At 48.5% G+C, this 14,372-nt stretch overlaps 1 protein-coding gene across 3 annotated transcripts in view; it reads left to right on the top strand.

Moving 5' to 3' along the window:
* The first annotated feature begins 7,147 nt into the window (after positions 1-7,147).
* The window catches only part of Pygo1 (pygopus family PHD finger 1), a 32,776-nt gene continuing 25,551 nt past the window's right edge, over positions 7,148-14,372 (top strand). For all 3 annotated transcript variants that reach the window (XM_045160771.1, XM_045160769.1, XM_045160770.1), the window contains exon 1: positions 7,148-7,295. In XM_045160771.1, coding sequence (XP_045016706.1) covers positions 7,247-7,295 — 49 coding nt within the window. In that variant the 5' untranslated portion in view covers positions 7,148-7,246. The remainder of the gene's footprint in view (positions 7,296-14,372) is intronic.

Below are 14,372 nucleotides of genomic sequence, written 5' to 3'. Positions count from 1 at the left end.
AGATGGCTTAGCAGTTAAGGCCTTTGCCTGCGAAGCCAAAGGACCCAGGTTTGATTCCTCAGCACCCACATAAGTCAGATGCACAAGGTGGCCCATGCGTGAGGAGTTCGTTTGCAGTGGCTGGAGGCCCTGGTTATGCCCATTCTCTCTCTCATAAATAAAAAATAATTAAAAAGAAACACTGAATATACTGGGTGCCATCTAATCAAACTACCACACTTCCCAATAAGAACATCTAGAAATATGACCCAAATTAATTTTCAAGCATAATTTACTTATTACTTTAAAAAATAACTAAGGTGGGCTGGAGAGGTGGCTGAGTAGTTAAGGCACTTGCCTGCAAAGCCTGACAACCTAGGTTCAATCCCCCAGTAGCTATTAAGCCAGATACAAAAGGTAGTGCATGCATCTGGAGTTTGTTTGCAGTAGGTAGAAGCCCTGGCATGCCCATTCTCTCACTCACGCTCTCTGCTTGCACATAAATAATACATAAGTAAAAACTTGGCGGGGGTGGGGGGGAAACAGGGCTGGAGAAATGGCTCAGTGCTTAAAGGCACTTATTTGCAAAGCCTAATAGCCTGAGTTCGATTCCCCAGCACCCATGTAAAGCCAGAGAGAGAAATTAGAACCCTTGTACACTGCTGATAATGTAAAATAGAGTAACCAATGGGAAATCATTTAGCAGTTTCACAAAAACCAAAGTTAATATTTGACCCAGCAATCTCACTCATTAGAAAAGTCACATAGGCACAAAAAAAAAAATCTCGTACACATAGCCTTATCCATGGTAGCCCTAAAGTGTGGTGGAGTGTGCCAGTATTCCCATGACTTAGGAGGCTGATGCCAGAGGAGCTTCAGTTTGGGGCCAGACTGGGCTACCTAGCAAGTCACTGTAAAAAAAAAAAAAAAAAAAAAAAAAAAAAATATATATATATATATATATATATATATATAAACAATATATTTTGTATGGATACACCATGTGTTGGAAACTCAAATACTTACATGTTTGAATGATCCCAAGTACACATTAATATTTAGTAAAAGCAAATGCTAACTTTAACCTATTTAAAAAGCGTTTCTTAAGCCGGGTGTGGTGGCGCACGCCTTTAATCCCAGCACTTGGGAGGCAGAGGTAGGAGGATTGCCATGAGTTCAAGGCCACCCTGAGATGACAGAGTTAATTCCAGGTCAGCCTGGACCAGAGTGAGACCCTACCTCGAAAAACCAAAAAAAAAAAAAAAAAAAAAAAGTGTTTCTTAGCCCAGCATAGTGGTGCACACCTTTTAATCTAGCACTTGGGAGGCAGAGGTAGGAGGATTGCCCTGAGTTCGAGACCACCCTGAGACTACATAGTGAATTCCAGGTCAGCCTGGGCTAGAGTGAGACCCTACCTTGAAAAAAAAAAGTAGGAGCTGGAGGGATGGCTCAGCAGTTAAGGTGCTTGCCTACAAACCCAAAGGACCCAGGTTCGATCCCCCAGGACCTATATAAGCTAGATGCACAAAGTGGCACATGCGTTTGGAGTGCATTTGCAGCAGCTGAAGGCTCTGGCATGCCCATTCTCTCTTTGTCTCTTTCCCTCTTTCTCTGTCAAATAAATAAAATAGCTGGGTGTGATGATGCACATCTTTAATCCCAGCACTTGGGAGCCAGAGGGTAGGAGGATCTCCGAGAGTTCGAGGACACCCTGAGACTATATAGTGAATTCCAGGATAGCCAGAGCTAGAGTGAGACCCTACCTTGAAAAACAAAAACAAAATAAAAATAAATAAATAATAATAAAAAGAAAAGAAAATAATAGGACACGTTTTCTAACTGATTAGAAGTGATTACATTATCTTATAATGTAATATGCCATTTACATCATTATTTGTATAGCAAAGGCATTGAGTTGATTGTTATTCATTAATTGTTATGTTAATATATTCAATATTATATATTTCATATTATACAGTGAGAAAATAGTGGAACCTCATGAGTCATAACTGGATATATGAAATGTAGTCCATCCACTCAATGGAGTATTTTTCAACTCCCCACAAATCCTTGCGCCTGAGCCTTCACCATGTGGTATTAAGAAAAGCCACTCTACCTGAGATAACACCGACAGCCTACCCAGAATGATAAGCCATCGAGTTTTGGAATTATTTTGTAGCAAAGGTATATTACAGCCGATAAAAGTGAGATACAAATTACCTCGTAGTGCCAGTTTGCCGCTGTGTGCTGGCATGTGAATGACGTGCCATGCTATGCCGCCAGTCTACTGGTTATGTACTAGTTATATACATATTATCCTCTGTCTACCAGTCTCCCCAACCTCAGACTCAGGGTGTCCAGAACTGAGCTCATCTTCTTCCCATTGTGCTACCTCCTACCACCACACCTTCCCTCCTAATGTTCAGCTAAAGTGCGTCTCGGGAGACAACTTGGCGGGTAAAGTGCCTGTCTTGCAAGCATGAGGACCTGAGTTCGAGCCCTAGGGTCCATGTAAAAAAGCCTGGTGCACACGTTTGTAACCCCAGCTCTGGGTAGGCAGAACAGGAGGGTCCCTGGATCTATCTCCCTGGCTTGCCAGTTTAGACAAATTGATGAGCTCCAGGCCGATGAGAGGCCCTGTCTCAAGAAGAAATGGATAGTATTCCTGTAGATGACACTGGAGATTGTCCTCTGGCTTCCACATGCACCTGAGCACACACTAATTCTGTGTACCATACCCACCAGTCATCTCATGGCTTTTGACTCACCTACAGAGCACCAGAAATTTGAAATTAAGAATGGTCTCCAGTTGATTCTGACATCTGCAAGGAAGCCGTTAGGGTGTGACAGTCAAATTGAGCTAAAAAAAAGGGTGGGGGAGCTGCAGAGATGGCTTAGCTAGTAAGGCACTCACCTGCAAAGCCTAAGGATCTCGGTTCAATTCCCCAACACCCATGTAATCCAGGTGCACAAGGTGGCACATGTGTCTGGAGTTCATTTACAGAGGCTAGAGGCCCTAACACACTCATTCTTTCTCTGTATCTGAATCTTCCTCTCTCAAATAAATAAAAATATTTAAAAATAAAAACAAAAGGCTGGAGAAATGGCTCAGTGGGTATTATACTTGCCTGCAAAGCCAAAGGACCCAGGTTTAGTTCTCCAGCACCCGCATAAAGCCAAGTGCCCAAAATAGCACATGCATCTGGAGTCCATTTGCATTGGCTGGAGGCCCTGGTGAGCCCATTCTGTTTGTCTGTCTCTCTTCTCTCGCAAATAAATAAATAAAAATATTAAATACAGCAACAATGTCCAGAGGCTGGGGAGATGGCTTAGTGGCTAAAGGTGCTTGTTCCACAAGCCCACTGGCCAGAATTGGGATGACAAGAAACCATGGAAAACAGGACTCAAGTAGAATGCATGTCTGTAATCCTATATGCATACAGCAATGGGAGGTGGATCAGGACTACTAAACTCCTGGTGAAAAACAATGAGAGGACTGAGAGAGGTTGTCCCTCTGACCTCGATATATCACGTGTGTGGGGGGGGAATAATTGGTGCACCAGGGCCTCCAGCCCTGCAACCAAACTCCAGATGCGTGTGCCACCTTGTGCATCTGGCTTATGTGGGATCTGGGGAGTCGAACCTGGGTCCTTAGGCTTCATAGGCAAGCGTCTTAACCACTAAGCCATCTCCCCAGCTCTGATGCTGGGTTTTATTCTTTTTTAAAAAATTTTTTTTTGTTCATTATTTACTTATTTGAGAGTGACAGACAGAAAGAGGCAGATGAGAGAGAATGTGCGCGCCAGGGCCTCTAGTCACTGCAAACAAATTCCAGACACGTGTGCCCCCTTATGTATCTGGCTAACGTGGGTCCTGGGGAATTGAGCCTCGAACCAGGGTTCTTAGGCTTCACAGGCAAGCGCTTAACAACTAAGCCATCTCTACAGTCCTGGGTTTTTAATCTTGATTAATTATTTCTCTTCACTGACAGATTATTTCTGAGCCTTAGGAAATCACAATGAAAAATTCAGAACTTCATAGCAATGATTTTTCTCAACAATTCCCCTGGCACTAAGGGTTAGATAACAAAAAACACTGTTCTCATGTCGTCTGATGCTTTCACATCTTCCCTAACAGCCAGGGCGGTAGAGCTTTCGATCTGTTTACTTTCTCACACTTATCTTTTTGGTCCCCACAGCCCTGCCAACCTAGGTGTCCCAGGGCCATATCCAGTTGACTTATTCCGGCATTCGTGCCACAGCTATTTCTGTGAACACCTACAGCGTGCCAGTGAAGGTAGGAGGGAACTCTGTCGTGAACTGAACATATTGTCTGCCTGCATGGAGCTTATGTTCTAGCTGGAGGCAACTTTCTCCTCAGATCCAGCTCCTGTACCAACATGTTCCCTATCCTGTTCTCAAATGAATCATTTGTAGTGTTTTTTATTTTATGTTTTATTTATTTATTTATTTGAGAGCAAGAAAGAGATAGAGAGAAAATGGGTGCATCAGGGCCTCCAGCCACTGCAAACAAACTCCACATGCATGTGCCCCCTTGTGCATCTGGCTTAAGTGGGTCCTGAAGAATTGAACCAGGATCCTTTGGCTTAGCAGGCAAATGGCTTAACTGCTAAGCAGTCTCTCCAGCCCTTTCTGTTTTATTTATTTTTATATTTTATTTATTTATTCAAGAGAAAGAGGCAGAGTTCTTTTTTTATATTTTTATTTATTTATTTGAGAGAGTGAGAAAGAGCTAGATAGAGAGAATGGGTGCACCAGGGCCTCCAGCGGCTGCAAGGGAACTCCAAACACACGTGCCATCCTGTGCATCTGGCTTTACATGAGTACTGGAGAATTGAACCTGGGTCCTTTGGCTTTTCGGGCAAGTGCCTTCACTGCTAAACTATCTCTCCATCCCTCGTTTATTGTTTATTTTGTGGTTTTTGAGGTAGCGTCTCACTCCAGCCCAGGCTGACCTGAAATTCACTCTGTAGTCTCAGAGTGGCCTGGAACTCACAGCAATCCTCCTACTTGTGCCTCCCGAGTGCTGGGATTAAAGGCGTGCGCCACCACGCCTGGCTCCTCGTTTAATTTTTATATTGCGTGTGTATGTGTGCATGTGCATATGCGGATATGTTGGGGGGGCATGTGTGTGCTTGCGCATATGGAGGCCAGAGGACCACCTTGTGTGTTGTTCCTCGGAGCGGCATCCACTCTTTTTGAAACAGGGTCTGTCTGGTCTCACCGATCAGGTTAGACTGGCTGGCGAGTGCTCAGGGGTCGGCCAGGCCCCACCTCCCCAGTGCTGGGGTGACAGCACTTGGCTTTTCGACCTGGGTTCTTTACTTAGAAGTGAGGTCCTCAAAACTCTCACAGCAAGCTGTCTCCCCCCCCCCACCCCCAAGCCCTCACTTGAAGTTTCTAATCAGGAATATTTACTAGCCTCCCCCAGCAGAGCCCCCAACCCACCGCTCCAGAGTCTCGCCCTTCCTTACCCTCTTTTAAGCAGACCCCTCTGCCCAGAGGTTAGAGCTGGTCCCCGTGGCTGGCTGCGAAGCTCTTCAGAGCGCACGAGGGCAGGTCTGGGCAGTTGAATGAGTTCTCTGTTTTGGTTAGTTACAGACCCTCGTATGCTGAAGGAGCGAGCGCTTTTCAGTGATTTGAACATAGAAATAACCACCACCCCCTTAAAAAAAAAAAAAAAAAAGACTGAAGCTTGATCTGCACTTTCAGATTCTCATTAATAGGATGAGTAAAAAACCCAACAAGAACAGGAAAACTGCTCACAGAAGCGCACCCCAGGATGTCAGGGCAAAAATGAGACGTTGAAAATGAAGTCCCACAGCCCTTTATAAATCAGAAAAATTGCTCAGGTCACTCGGCCCAAATAACGACTGAGGACCGGTGGTCAAATCCAAGCTAACCCGGGCCTTCCTTCCTGAAACTTCTCGTGAGATCCAGCCTCCTCACTTCTACCCTCTCTCTTCCACGTCGCTCCTTCTCGAAGACTCTTTCAAACACAATGTGGGGCACTGCAGAAACAGGTGTCCAGAGACCATGGAGGAGGGCTGGGGAGGGGGCTTTTGGGTGTCCACATGCCCGCATGGTTTGCAAAGTTTGCTCGCCTTTCACGTTCCTGGCTGCGAGAGGGCCAAGCTGGGAGATGCCACTTGCTAAGGGAGGAGGTCGGTCCGCAGGGGGGCAGCTTCGGGCCAAGTGGGGGCGAGTAGCCGGGGTGCAAAGCGGGGTGTCCGCGGGCCCAGCGGGCGGTGAGGGAGACAGGGAAGTCGGGGACGCAGGGGTGCGGAGCAGGGTGTCCCTGGCTCGGTGGGCGGCGAGGAGTGAAGGGCGCCAACGGACCCAGGGGTGCGGGCCCGGCAAGGAGTGGGGGACGTAGGGGTGCAGATACGGTTTCCCTGGGCTCTGCGGGAGGCGAGCGTTGAGGGGCTCAGGGGATGCAGGAGTACATAGCGGGGGTCCCCGGGCTCTGCGGGTGGCAAGGGATGAGGGGTGCATGAGATCTCCGGGCTCTGCGGGCGGTGAGGGGCGCAGGAGTGCCTAGCGGGAGTCCCCGGGTTCTGCGGACGGTGAGGGGACACAGGGGTGCCGAGCGGTGATCCCCAGGCTCGGCGGGCGGTGAGGGGTGCAGGGGTGCTTAGCGGTGATCCCCGGGCTCGGCGGGCAGTGAGGGGTGCAGGGGCGCAGGGGTGCCTAGCGGTGATCCCCGGGCGCGGGGCTCCGGGCGAGGCGCGCGGGCCGTGGGGGTTGGGCCGAGGCGGAGCGCGAGGCGCGGCGGGACCCGGCGGCTTCCCCGCCCCCCCGAAGCCCGTCCCCGGCGCGGGGCTGTGGGGAGCGCAGGGCGGGGAAGCCGCGGGGCCGCGCCACGTCCGTCGGTCTCGCGGTGGGCTCGGCGCAGCTCGCGGCGGGCGGGCTCCGGGGCGCTTTTGTGTCTGCGGAGCGGCGAGGGCGCACGGCGGGTCCGCGGAGGGCGCGCGCCAGGCCCCGGCCGCGCGGCTGGCCGGCTCGCGAGCCAGGACGACCCCGGCCCCGCGCCCGCGCGCCCTCCCCCCGCCGCGGGCCGCGGCCGCCGGGTCCCGGGCACCCCCGGGCCTCGTCGTGCGTCCAAACTTTGCAAAGTGGGCCGGGGGCCTGGGCGGCGCCGGGGCTCGGAGGCAGGAGCCGCGGGAGCAGGAGGAGGAGCCGCCGCCGCCGCATCAAAGACAGCGGCTCCCCGCGGCCTGGCGCCGAGTCATGCGCCGCGGGCTGTAATGTCAGCGGATCAGGACAAGGACCCGGTCGCGCTCAAGAGAGTTCGAGGTAACCGAGGAGGGCGCCCGGGGCTGGGGCTGGGGGACACCGCGGCGAGGCCTAACTCCGGGGACCCCGCGCCCGGCCCGGCCCGGCCCGGCGCCCTGCGCGCCCCTGCCCTCGCCTCTCCCGCCACACCTCACCCTCGCCACCCCGGCACAATAGCCACCCCAGAGGGCGAGGAGGACCCAGCTCTGGCCCAGACCTCGAACAATGCCCACCCACCCCCAGAAAAGTAACTTGGACCGCTTGAGAGTTGGGGCTCTTGAAGCATCACCTCCCACCCCACCGCCCGCCGCCAAAGGCTGCGAGATTCAGTTTATTTTCCTTTGGTGTAGGAGCAGAAAACGATATGAATTCAGAAGGCGTTTTCTTTAGGAAGATGAAGGCTCAAATTATACAAAATCACTTTTATGCATCGTTGGTTCTCCAGCGTTGCAAACTACTTAGGAATTAGATTGCCCTTTATGGTCGCGGAAGAAAAATCAGAGAGAATGATGTACGAAACAAAAGATATTCTGTATATGTTCAAAGACACCAGACACCATCTGGAAATTTGGGCATATGATACCCTCCGGCTCTTTTTCTTTTTTTTAATTAATGATTTTATTTTGCAATGCTGGGAATCGAACCTAGGGCCTTGTACATGTGAGCCAAGCACAGTACCACTAAAGATATACTCTTCCACCTTCAACTCTTATTTCTAGCTCTCAATGGATTTAAGGCAAACAAACAAAAAAAAGTCCTAAAGTGGGAGTGAATAACACTGTGAGCTCATTAAGCGTTTATATTTACTTACCATGACTTAGAAACTGCTTTTGGTACAGATTGCAAGAGTGCCCATTCTCTCTCTCTCTCTCTCCCTTCTCTTTCCTTTTTTTTTTTTTTTAATTGTTTTTGGTTTTTTGAGGTAGGGTCTTACTCTAGCCCAGGATGACCTGGAATTCACTATGTTAATCTTAGGGTGGCCTCAAACTCATGGTGCACACCACCACGACCAGCTTTCTCTTTTCAAATAAATAATATTTTTATTTATTTGTCTGTGTACACATGTACGTGTGTGTATGGACCTGTCAGGGCCTCTTGCCACTGGAAACAAAGGCTAGATGCATGCGCCACGTTTTGCATCTGGCTTTATGTAGATCCTGAGGAATGGAATCAAGGTGATCAGGCTTTGCAAGCAAGTGCCTTTATTTGTTTATGAGAGACAGAGGAAGAGAGGTACCAGGGCCTCTAGCCACTGCATATGAACTCCAAACACATGTGCCAAGTCGTCTTACGTGGGTACTGAGGAATCAAACCTGGGTCCTTAGGCTTTGCAGGCAAGCAGGTGCTTTAACTGCTAAGCCATTTCTCCAGCCCCTTATTCTTTTCTTTTTAAGTGTATTTTTATTTATTTGAGAGAGAGAAAGAAAGAGAATGAATGGCGCACCAGGGATTCCAGCCACTGCAAATGCACTCCAGACACATGCGCCCCCTTGTGCATTTGACTTATGTGGGTCCTAGGAAATCAAACCTTAGTCCTTTGGCTTTGCAGGCAAACTCCTTAACCACTAAGCCATCTCTCCAGCCTCCCTTATTCTTTTGAGAACTTAGAGTTCAGGATTCAGCTAACTTAGTTGGCCAACAAGCCCTAATGTTTCCATATATCTGCCTCCCAGCACTGGGGTTACAGGCATACACCCCTGCACTCAGCTTTTTTTTTCAAAGTTGCGTGTCACCCTAGTCCAGGCTGACCTGGAATTCACTATGTAGTCTCTGGGTGGCCTTGAACTCAAGGCGATCCTCCTTCTGCCTCCCGAGTGCTGAGATTAAAGGCGTGAGCTACTATGCCCGGCTGCACTCGGCTTTTTTATGTGGGTGCTGGGATCTGAACTCAGGTCGTGGTGTTTGTGTGGCAAGCACTTCACCAACTGAGCATTCCCCCAACCGTGATAGGACATATGTATTTCGGGGCTGAAGGGTAAAATGCACACAGCTCGGGAAGTGGAAGGTCTGGTTCCAGCTGACTGGAGGTGGAGATCTGTGTCGCGTGTGACTACAGAGGGAACACAGAGGTGTCTGGGGAACACTGACGCTGTGGTGTCTAAGCGATGTCCCTTCAAAGGGTGTTTGGATAGAAACTGACTTTTTTTACTAAGCAAAAAAACTGATTTAGAGCAGAGTGTTGTTACTAAAGGTTTGCTGTCAGCACAGCCTTTCTTTTGGTGAAGCAGTTTAATCCTCCCCTGTTTGTGGTTATGAGTTTGCCCAGTCTTTAAGGAATAGACCTTTCTGAGGGATGATTTCTCCCTGGAGATTTTTTGCTGTATTGTTCTGCCTGTTACTATAAATTGCTGTGGGATTGAAGGAAATGAAGGAGCTATTGGGCTAGGGAGATGGATTAGTAAGTAATGTACTTGTTGCACAGGCCTGACTGCCCAAGCTCAGATCCACAGGACCGTGTAGGGCTAGAGACATGGCACGCTTATAACAAGGGAGGTGGAGACAGCAGGATCCTAAAACTTGCGGGTCAGCCAGCCTTGCAGACACAGCAGAGAGCAAGAGACCCTGTATCGAGATGGAAGGCAAGACCCAAGACTCAAAACGGACCTCTGACCTCCACACACGTGATGGATTGTTGGAACACATTGACGTGCACCATACAATCAGTCTATCAAGTGTATACCTTTAGCTGGGCATAGTTGTACACGCCATTAATTCCCTCCCTCCTACCAGGTAGCATCTCCCTCCAGCCCAGGCTGACCTGGAATCCACTGTGGAGTCTCAGAGTGGCCTTGAAGTCACAGCGATCCACCTACCTCTGCTTCCCAAGTGCTAGGATTAGTGTGCGTCACCGCTCCCGGCTACCTTTAATTCTTTTAGTTAACTTGGGAGGCATATGTACAAGGATCACTGTGAGATTGAGGCCAGCCTGAGACCACAGAGTAAGTTCTAGATCAGCCTGGGCTAGAGTGACACCCTATTTGGAGAGGGGGGAAAAAAAAGGAGCATGGTAGTGCATGCCTATAATCCTAGCATTTGGGAGGTGGAGGCAGGAAGATTAGAAGTTCAAGGTTATCCTCGGCTGCATAGTGAATTTGAGATAGCCTGGGCTATATGAGAGTCTCTGTCGAAAAGAAAAGGAAGGAATGCTGGCATGGTGGCACATGCCTTTAGTCCCCACTCAGAAGGAAGTAGGAGGATCACTGTGAGTTCTTTAACCACTGAGTGATCTCTCCAGCTGCCATATTTTAATTTAAATGAACTGTTAAGAAAATAATAAAGCTGGGCGTGGTGTCGCACACCTTTAATCTCAGCATTTAGGAGGCAGAGGTGGGAGGATCGCCAGGAGTTTGAGCCCACCCTGAGACTGCATAATGAATTCCAGGTCAGCCTGAACTAGAGTGAGACCCTACCTTGAAAAACCAAAAATAAATAAATAATTTTTTAAAAAGTAATATAGCCAGGCATGGTGGCTCATGTCTTTAATCCCAGCACTTGGGATTCAGAGGTAGGAGAATCACCATGAGTTCAAGGCCAGTCTAAGGCTACAGAGTGAATTTCAGGTCAGCCTAGACTAGAATGAGACCCTACCCTCAAAAAAGCAAAAAAAAAAAAAAAAGTAATAAGTAATAGAGGGAGAGGAGATCCAACAAAATTACACCACGCATGACTGAGAACTTTACCCTACTGTGGACCAAAAGAATCACAGTTATCTGAGGAACTCACTAAAATGCATCATGCAGGGCTGGAGAGATGGTTAGGTGGTTAAGGTGCTCTCCTACAAAGCCAAAAGACCCAGGTTCGATTCCCCAGGACCCACATAAAGCCAGATGCACAAAGTGGCCCATACATATGGAGTTCATTTGCAGCAGCTGGAGGCCCTGGTGTGCATATTCTCTCTCGCTTGCTCGCTCGCTCACTGTCTCTGCTTGCAAATAAATATATAAATATTTTTTTGTAAGGGCGTTGTAATCTAGAATGGAATGACAACACAGAAATGTCATAAATGTACCAAAGGTAGACCTTACTAGAAACAGTAAGTGTCTCGTTGGGGTGAATGCATAGAGCATCCGGATTGAGGTTGGAGCGTAATTTACGTTGGCCCTCCACCCGGTATCTCAGCATCCACACTGGGCATACTCACAGGATTTGAAATTGAAGTCAGTGGTTTGAAGCCTGAATGACGATCTGGAAGTCATCAGTAAACCAATACTAATTAGTGTATTGGGGGAACATGAACTCACTCAGGAGAGAAAGATCATGACGTCAAAATAAGAGACACAGATGGCGGGTGGGTATGATGGGGAGTGGAGTTTCAAAGGGGAAAGTGGGGGGAGGGAAGGAATTACCACGGGATATTGTTTACAATCTTGAAAGTTGTCAATTAAAAGAAAAAAGCTTTTCCGGGCATGGTGGCGCACGCCTTTAATCCCAGCACTCGGGAGGCAGAGGTAGGAGGAGCAGAGGTAGGAGGATCGCCGTGAGTTCGAGGCCACCCTGAGACTCCATAGTGAATTCCAGGTCAGCCTTGGCTAGAGTGAGACCCTATCTCGACCAAAAATAAAATGAAATAAAAGCTTTGAGAGGAGCCGGGCGTGGTTGCGCACTTCTTTAATCCCAGCACTCAAGAGACAGAGGTAGCAGGATTGCAGTGAGTTCGAGACCACTCTGAGAATACATATTGAACCCTAGGTCAGTTTGGGCTAGAGTGAAACCCTACCTCGAAGAAACAAAACCAAACCAAAACTTTGAGAGGGCTGGAGAGATGGCTCGCTTGCCGGCAATGCCTAATGACCAGGTCTGGTTCTCACATAAAGCACATGCACAACGTGGTGCATGTATCTGGAGTTTGCACTGGTTGGAAGCTCTGATGCACCCATGCTTTTTCTCTCCTTTCCCCCTTTCTCTACTGCAAATAAATAAACAAAACATATTTTTAAAGCTTTGAGATCACAAACTGTGGGTGCACTAACGTTTGGCAGACAGAGTGTGAAGAGTTATCAGGCGGTAGAAGGGAAATTAAAACAATGCGTAGTGGTGGGTGTTCAGAATGGGGAGGGGGAGGGGCGGGGCGGGAGCGGGGCTTGTTCGCATGGGGGCAGGCTGGAAGCAGAGAGAGCTAGACCACAGTCGGGGTGGATACATCCTTAAAAGACCCACCTGTAGTGAACTGCATCCACCAGCCAAGCTGTGCCTCCCAGAGGCCCCACAGTACTTAAAACAGCAACACAAACTGGGGAGATACTGGGGTGACTAAGCGGGGTGGGATGGAACTCACCTGCCATCCCAGCTTGGGGAGACTGAGGCAGTCAGATTATGAGTTTCAGGCCAGTCTCTGTCCTCTTACATAGAGAGACCTTGTCTACACACACACACACACACACACACACACACACACACACGTTCATTTGTAAACCATATGTTTTATTTTATTTTATTTTTTATATTTTGTTGGTTTTTAGAGGTAGGGTCACATTCTAGCCCAGGATGACCTGGACTTCACTATATAGTCTCAGGGTGGCCTTGAATTCATGGTGATCCTCCTACCTCTGCCTAAGGTTAAAAGTGTGGGCCACCATGCCCGGCATATTTTATTTATTTGACAAAAATGTGGGGAGAGAGATGGGCATACCAGGGCCTCCTGCCACTACAAATGAACTCCAGACATATGAGTCACTCTGTGTGTCTGGCTTTACATGAGTACTAGGGAATCACACCCAAGTTGTAAGTTGGAAGGCTTTACAAGTATCTTTAACTGCTGAGCCATCTCTCCAGCTCTTACAGTGTTTTTTTTTTTTTTTTTTTTCCCCAAGGTAGGGTCTTGCTCCAGCTCACGCTGACTTGGAATTCACTATGCAGTCTCAGGGTGGCCTAGAACTCACAGCAGTCCTCCTACCTCGGCCTCCCTAATACTGAGATTAAAGGCGTGCACCACCACACCTGTCAAGCTCTTGCAATTTTGTTTGTAACTCAATGGTACCATTCTCAAGCCTGAACTTACTATTTTTATTTTTAGTTGTTGATTGTTTTTCAAGGCAGGGTCTCAAGCTAGCTCAAGCTGATCTGAAATTCATTCTTTAGTCCCAGGCTGGCCTCAAACTCAGCAATCCTCCTACCTCTCTGCCTCCTGAGTGCTGGGATGAAAGACGTGTACCACCACGCTTGGCCAGCCTAAACTTTGTAGATGACATTGTGCTGCAATATCCTGAGGTTTTACATGGCTTTTTAGATGTCCTCCTGGTCTCCTTTGACTTTAAAACTCTTTGTGAGGGGCTGGGGCGATGGCTCAGCAGTTAAAGGCACTTCCTTACAAAGCCTATCAGCCCATGTTTGATTCCACAACATCCACATGAAGCCAGATGCAAAACCTGACGCATGCATCTGGTATGTATTTGCAATGGCAAAAGACCCAGTGTACCCCTCCAACACATACAAATAAATAAATATATACATACATACATACATACATACATACATACATATATATATATACATATATATATATATATATATATTTTTTTTTTTTTTTAAAGTCCTTTCTGAGCTGGGCATGGTGGCGCATGCCTTTAATCCCAGCAGAAGTAGGGGGACCGCCATGAGTTCAAGACTAACCTGAGACTACATAGTGAATTCCAGGTCAACCTGAACTAGAGTGAGACCCTACCTCAAACTGTCCCCCAAAAAATCCTTTCTTTGTAGGACTGGGAAGATGGGGTGGTGGCTAAGTGCGTCTGCTGCACAAGACAGACATACGTCCCATCCCCAACACCCACATGAAAATCAGAGCATGGCTGTGTATGCTTGTGTCCCCAGCCCTGAAGCAGGCAGAGGTAGGAGGGTCTTTAGTACTCCCTGGTCAGGCAGTCTGACCAAAAGAACGGAGAGCTCCGTGTCTGGTGAGACCCTGTCTCAGGGAGATAAAGCAGAAGAGCGATAGAGAACACCTGACTTCATCCTCTGGACTCTGCACATGTGTGTGTGTGTGTGGGGGTGTACACTGCATACACGCATACTACACACGCACATGTGCTCACACCGAGAAAACCTTTGCATACCCCTCCTTTTGCTAGACATGCCCTGCCCCTCCCACCTTTGACAAGC

This window comes from Jaculus jaculus, chromosome 10, assembly GCF_020740685.1.
Source record: "Jaculus jaculus isolate mJacJac1 chromosome 10, mJacJac1.mat.Y.cur, whole genome shotgun sequence".
NCBI classification, from domain to species: domain Eukaryota; kingdom Metazoa; phylum Chordata; class Mammalia; order Rodentia; family Dipodidae; genus Jaculus; species Jaculus jaculus.
Note: the sequence above shows the minus strand (reverse complement) of the source record. Positions and strands in the feature narration are given on the sequence as shown.